Genomic DNA, 7,686 nt, shown 5'->3' on the forward strand with positions numbered 1-7,686 from the left:
TGATTCCAGGTCAACCAAAGCCTTTTGTATGTTGTATTTAGTAGAAACTGAAAGCAGCTTGTGTGTGTGTGCATGTGTAACTTAATCCAGACACATTTTTTCCACTCTCCTTATTTCTTTCTGTAGAAGAGTGAAGGCTTGAAACATCACTCATTTTCCCTCAGCGCCAAACTAATATACTTTGTTTGCTGTTACCTTACCTGTCTCTCGCACAATTTTGAACTACACACATACACACATTATTTTAATAAAGGTCACAATACATGTATTAAAGAGCTACTAATAGTTTCATATGTTGAGAAAATTCAAACATATTCTTCAGGTGCAAACCACGTATCATAACAAACTAAAGAAATTGAATAATAGAATACGTTTGAGTTTTCTCAACATATGAAACTATTAGTAGCGTTTTAATACATGTATTGTGACCTTTATATAAATATTTATCTCTCACCAGATGGAGTACTTTTTTTGTTGAATTTTCTATCATGGATCTGTATATATATATATATATATATATATATATATATATATATATATATATATATATATATATATATGTATGGGGAGGGAACCTTTGGCTTAACCCATGATTGCCAAGGAGTGTCACTGTCATACAAACAGTGTAGTTTGTTTCCACTCTTCATGAAAAGATGTCCAGCCATGAGTGAATATTAACTTGTTTCAAAACAGATGAGTGATGGTGGCAGAAAGAGCATCTGGCCATAGAAAATTTGCTTCAACGAATTCTGTCTGATCCAGACTATTAAAAAAAAAAAAAGACAAATTGACCAGCACTTCTCACCCATGCACATCATATCAAAATATAAAGTCAATATTATTATTAATGTGAAAGCACATGGCTTAATGGTTAGGGTGTTGCACTCATGATCATTAAGATTGTGGTTTCAATTCCTGGACCGGGTGATGCAAAACATTTCACCTCATGCTCCTCCAGTTCACTGAGCTGGCAACCTGCAACAGACTGGCATCCCAACCAGGGCAATAATATATACGCCCCAGAATCATATAATCCTTTGGCTCAAAGAAGACATTTGATTTGATTTTCTTTCTTTTTTTGATCATTAGATACAGATACCAGGTGTGATTAATTAGAGAGTAACATTGTTATTCCGTAGAAAGACTCAAAGATGAAATTTCACAAATATCTTCATGAAAATAAATAAAACATCTTAATTTTAAAATTTAATTAGCATCAAATAATTGTGTGTGGAAAAAAATGCTTAGAAAAGGAAACATATCGGAATAGTATGAATGATATCTGAATTTGGTTGTAAAATGTTCATGAATTTTTGCAGTTGTAAATCACTGCCCTTTCCTAGATAGACTTAGGTATTTGGTCACGGTCGTGGGGGAGGTCCTCTCATACCAGGTGGTGGGCCTAAAAATAGAAAATAAAATATATAAATATATCATGAAAAAAAAAAAACACAGGTAAAAAATGAAATTAAGAAACTTGAAACTTCTGTAAGCACAATGAATTAAATTCCAAATTTTATTAGATTATTGTAAATATATATTGCAATGAACAGCAGAAACAATAGCACGGAAATACTATAATGCCTTGTGGTAGTTAATCATGTTTCTTTATATGCCGAGTTTTAATCCAACAAAGATTGACTTTACTTTTCATTCTTTGAAGATTGATAAAATAAAGCAGCAATCAACTACAGAGGTTGATTTAGTCAATGTTCACTAAAGCAAAATGTGCCCCCTTGTACCTAGAAATTAATATTGTTCCTGTTCCTTCTATTACTATACTTTAACCCTTTAGCATTCAGATTATACTGTCAAACATAATGCTTATTTATTCCAATTGTCTTGTACTAATCATGCATTATCTCATAGCTTCGAGATTTCAATGATGTGATTGCTTATTTTTAGACTGACATTGTAGTGAAGGTGAGAGAGGCTGGATCTGGCCAGTTTGAACATAAAGCACATAGAATATTGGGCCAGATTTGGCCAGTTTAAATGCTAAAGGATTAAACTTCTACCTGCATCACTACTAAATTCTCACTCAGTCTTGTGAGTTTCAGAACAAATGTTAGTACAGGCACCAGAAATAAAACACCCAGTATGCTCAGCAAAGTGGTTGGCATTAGGAAACACATCCGGCTATAGAAACCATGCCAACACTAAGACCATGCAACCCACACCAGCATAGGAAGCAGATATGAAATGAGGATCATGACAACAAATTTGGTAAATTTAATGTCAGTCAAGGTTCTTCACACTGTTATCGTATTCTCTACCTCACAAAATGTTCATATCTTGACATGAATTTCAGAGAGGATATAAGAAGTAGAACAAGACTTAACAGCAAAACAAGACTAACAGTTGTTATAGAAAGGAGTCATGACTATGTACTCAAATTAATTTTGGATTTCACCTAAAAACAATCTTCACAACATATGACGTGTTACAAGCCAACAAAGTAGCCACTAAACAGTTACCCAGACTGTTAGAAATGGTTGTCAAGTTTTCCTCAAATTCCAGCCGTTTTGAAAAGAAACTGGCACATTAGATGGTGTGGTTGTAGAAACCCTTAAAAAGTCAGGATGGTCACAGATTTGCTTGACCAGGGTTGAACTGGAGCTAAACAACAGATAACACTGAGTGGGTGGGCAGGCAGGCAGACAGATATAATTACAGTTTATTTAGCTCTGTATGTTCACATACTAGGGTACATGGATGTATATATTGGGTTGGTGCAGAATCAACTGCTTTATAATTTAATTAATAATTAATCAAAAATAAGTCGTTAATTACACACCAATCCAATATACACACATGATAAATTATATTATTTGTGTGTGTGTTATGGTTTATTTAACCTTGCACGTATGTATATACACATAATAGATTATACACACACACATATATATACACTTAGACACACAAAGCAGGGTGCATGGGTGTGTGTGTGTGTGTGTATATATATATATATATATATATATATACACACACACACACACACACAATACATTACATTATATATCATCATCATCGAAGTCCATGTTCCATGCTGGCATGAGTTGACATGGAAAAGAGGACATTTAAACGTGTGTGCGCACGCACACACACACACACACACACACACTCATAGAGCTTAAATATTTCAGACACTGAACACTTAACTTACTAAATAGTTGAAATGTACTTTTAAAAAGCATCCCAACAATTGGATTTGTTTGAGATTTTATTTCTGGCAGTGTATCATCTACTACCTACCACAAGCAGAAATACTAAAATTCTGCCTGATGCAGCAGCCACAAGAGAGTTCAGCTGAGCTCCAACCAATTATTGTCATAAACAGTTAAACACTGTGGGAATCAATATATCTAACTAAATTGTGACCGTCGGTTATCTATAGAGCACTTTACTTAGCTGCTACTGGCAACAACACACTAAACAGCAACAGCAACAGCATCCAATCGCCACAGCATGAATTGGAAATTCAGAGTAAGGAAGAAGTGGGGAGGAGAAATCTTCAAAGTGAAGAAAGACTGGTGGAGAGGAGGAGGTGGTGTGTTTGGTTTAAATTGAACTTGTTTGATGGAAAATATGTGAGTGGTGTGGTGTGGATGTAAAGTAATGGGAAAGGGAGGCAATTAACACAGTATCTTGTAGGCACAAAAACACCTGACAGTGCCCAAAGGCAGATTGTTAATGCATATTCTAGCTGTAGAACACAATAAATGGAAGCAGTATTCAAAAAGATGAAATTGCTTTAATTTGATAGCCCAGCAGATAAATTCAGAGTGCCACAACCTTGGGCCATGGTTGAGGTAATTGCAAACTCGTGTAGTGTATCTTGTCTGTCAGTAAAGAAATTGCAGACTAGATATTTTTGGTCCCTTGCTAAATAAAAATAACAACAATAACAACAGCATTAAGAATAATAATAACAATAATTTTACTGCAACAAATAATAAATGCTGCAAGAATAGAAAAATCAGAAAATGGAAAAATGGAAAAGACTGCTGCAGATAATACGAAGAGGGAAGCAACATCAAGTAACAGAGAAAGATCAACAACAGAAATATAACTTGTGTTATTTTCCTAATCTCTCCCTCTAGATTACTTTTCAATACACAACATTACAGGAAAACCTATACAAAAGGCTGCTGAATAAACAAACAGCTAAGTTACTCTTTACTGAGAAAACAAACTAATTTATAGCCGCGATGTTATCCTTGACGTAATATTATCAACATTTATTGTAATCATGGACCATTATCAAAACTGCAAAAGCAGTAGTATTTGTTTGTTTGTTTCATGTCCATTTTTACAAGCTAGCATGGATTGGATGAATATTTATTATTGAAATATTATTTTAAAGTTGGATGCCCTTCCTGTCACTAACCTTCATGTTTTCCCAAGTGAAAGATATTTTTTATTCCATCTTCAAAAGCACAGAGCTAAGAATAATTTGTTAACAAGGAATGTCAGCATAACATCACTGTTTTTTTTTATTTAATAGGTTTCATCCAGAAGTAGAATGTAGACATTCACCCACACACATTAGCCTTGTGGTTAAAAAGTTCACTCCTCAATTACATAGTTTCAGGTTCAGCATAAATACAGACAGGGTTATGTGACTAAGAAACTTGCTTCTCAATCATATGGTTACAAGTTCAATACCACTGCATGGCACTTTAGGCAACTGTCTTAGCTGTAACCCTACACTAAAAAGCTTGTTGGTGAATTTAGTATATGGAAACTGTATAAAGCCCATGTGTGTGCATATGTATGTATATAAGTATGTTTGTATGTTTCTTCTATCTTTTAATTATTATAAATCCTCCACTAAGGAGGGAGCCGCTTTCCGACAAAGATACAAGGCTCCATCATTGGGATGGAGTTAACACAGACAGATTCACATTTGGCACTTGTGAAAAAAGTCTTGCATATTTTTACTGTTCCACTCACAGATTGCACCTGTAATGTACGAATTAGCCAGTCGATTTCTCTTTCTGAAAATCTCAGTTTATCCAGATTCTCCTTCAAGTATTTACTAACAAAACCTAGTGTTCCAATTATCAGTACGAATATGAATTCATAGTTTGGATATAGAAGCTGGAGGTTTCAGAGCAGTTGTCCATAGATACCCTCTTTTTCTTTGATTTTCAAAGTGATATTTATATCTGCAGGGCAGCTGACCTTTATAATGGTACATACCTTTGCCCCTCTGTCCAAAACAACAATATCCAGCTTGTTATGCTTACATTTGATAGAAGTTTTGATGGGAAGATTCCACCAGCATTCCTTGAGTTGGTGTTCATGAATGTATTCCATAACAAAGGGATTTTCTAAGTTTATTTCAGGACTGTCTTTTTTGCGGATGGCATTGTAAATTGTTTTAGCAACAGCATCGTGCTGCAGAGGGAGGTAGTACCATGACGACATTTTAGGACGGCTGCTAATCACATGCATGTTATCTTCCATGGAAACATGACATAGCCTACACATGCGGTTGCACCTTGGGATTACAAGAGTGTAACTGTCTCTCTTGTTCACCAGGTACTTTGTGGCAATCTCTTGTTCCGAGATTGCAAACACATAGTAAACTCTGTAACGCGGTTGGTGTTAGGAAGGGCATCCAGTCATAGAAATCATGCCAAAACAGACAATGGAGCTTAGTGTGGCCCCTTGTCTTACCAGTTCCTGTCAGGCTGTCCAACCCATGGAAAACAAACATTAAATGATGGAAGTCAAAATTTAAAAACAAAAAACAAAGGAAGGGTGCACAATTGTAAGAGACATTAAAACATTTTATAGTAAGGTTAAAAAAGAATATTCATCACACACATGGTTTTCCTCTGAAATCATCTGATACCAATTGCTTAACACCAGGTCAGCAATGATTGAGCAAACGTGATCAAAGATTATTTTCCAATCTTTTCTTTTTAAGCAAAAATGGCTGCTGTTTTTAGCAGGTCAAGCCAACAACTGTTTGCTCTCAATAAGAGATTCAATAACTACCTAGAGCTGGTGATATTTACAGGTTTTAATTAAGAGATAAACAAATCACATTGTACTCTATGGGTGCAACCAGTGCTGACTGCAATAGAAAGTATATGATGCCATGAGTATAATAACATTATTTGAAGGTGTTAGCATGATAATCAACCCACTATCAACAGCAACACTGACCATCTCTCTTTAAATCCACCAATCTATTAATGAAAGCCTCTTCCATATAATACACCAAATTAGGGAACCTTTTCTACATCGATAATAAACAGATTCATAATTACTGATATTGATCAAGTTTTAATTACATAATAATTTAAGTAGTTTGCCTTTTGCCTATTAATAAGCAATAAGTATACAAATGGGCACCATGATATGTATGGTTGCAACATCTGCCAGAAATGGAGTATTTCACAGTGCAGTGACCCCATGCCTGGGAACTATGCTCAGTGCAAGTGCATAAAATTGTTTGCATCTAAGATCATTAATTTGAGTAAATCCAGGAATCTGCAGCTAGTTGGTGTATGTGTGCATGTGTACTTGTTGCTCAAGTAATGGTACATTTCTAATCAAATCACAGCCCTTATGAATAAAAATGGTTAAGTGTTTTTTTTTTTTTTGTTGTTTTTATATTTCTGCGGTTAAATATGTGTTCTATAACTGCTGATACGGTAACAATGTTGTTTACAGTTGAAAAGGTAAATAATGCTCTGAGTACCATAAACTAATACATTAAAATAAAAACAAGGAAATTTGTTTATTTTCTGGGATATACAAGAGCAAGCACCATGCAACATCTGCATTTTACATTGTGAAGTTGGTTTCACAGAATCAGTTGTTCCAAGATAAGCATGTAAGCTCAGTAAATCTCAATATCTATTGTTAAAATTGCTTTAAATTGTTTAATAGCTTCTTTTCAAGAAGTTTTCTCTGGATGACCATAGGGACACCAGCAGAAGTATCATGGTATCTGGAGCCATACTGAACTTCTACAAAACTACTCTGCCTTTACATTGAAAGAGAGAAAGACACATGCAATTTACACTATGTTAGCACACAAAACAAGATACAATGAAATAAAATTGAAATGGTCTAATACCTGGTGGTGGTCCTCTCATAGCAGGTGGAGGTGGTGCAGCACGTCCCATTGGAGGTGGCCCTCGCATTCCCATCATCATATTTCCAGGAGGTGCAGCACCCCGAGCAGGAGCTAAAACAGATAAATCATCAATACATTAACAAGAGCAAAAGTTATTGCCTATAAGTCCAATACACACTATATATATATAGAAATAATTGAGATTCAGTTGAATTAGGTAATTAAGCTGAAGCACCAAGTCAGTCCGGTATTATCCACACAGCTCCAAGTAAGGTGAATAAAATCAAAATAAGCAACAGGATATCCTGTTGCTTATTTTGATTTTAAAGTCTGTCATACCGGCCATGATGAAATACCACAAGGTATAGAAAATACGTATTCGCCTTTATATATTTAATCCTTTATATTGAACACTCAATAAGACATATTCCATATATCCAATAAGACATTCAATACTTTATTTCATAGTACCATCCATTTTTATTTTATATTATATATTATATATTGTGTATTCCATATCCCACATTGGTTTTGCAGGAATATAAATAAAACATAAAAAACAGACAGTGTTGGAACTCTTTTAAACA

General features: G+C 34.8%; 1 protein-coding gene across 2 annotated transcripts in view; it reads right to left on the reverse strand.

The window, feature by feature from the left end:
- Positions 1 to 1,193: 1,193 nt before the first annotated feature.
- Positions 1,194 to 7,686, reverse strand: part of LOC106884303 (small nuclear ribonucleoprotein-associated protein B) — a 33,718-nt gene continuing 27,225 nt past the window's right edge. For both annotated transcript variants that reach the window (XM_014935615.1, XM_014935614.1), the window contains 2 exons: positions 7,100 to 7,210; positions 1,194 to 1,402 (listed from right to left, as the gene is read on the reverse strand). In XM_014935615.1, the coding sequence (XP_014791101.1) occupies positions 1,362 to 1,402; positions 7,100 to 7,210 (152 nt within the window). In that variant the 3' untranslated portion in view covers positions 1,194 to 1,361. The remainder of the gene's footprint in view (positions 1,403 to 7,099; positions 7,211 to 7,686) is intronic.

Source organism: Octopus bimaculoides, chromosome 1, assembly GCF_001194135.2.
Source record: "Octopus bimaculoides isolate UCB-OBI-ISO-001 chromosome 1, ASM119413v2, whole genome shotgun sequence".
NCBI lineage: Eukaryota > Metazoa > Mollusca > Cephalopoda > Octopoda > Octopodidae > Octopus > Octopus bimaculoides.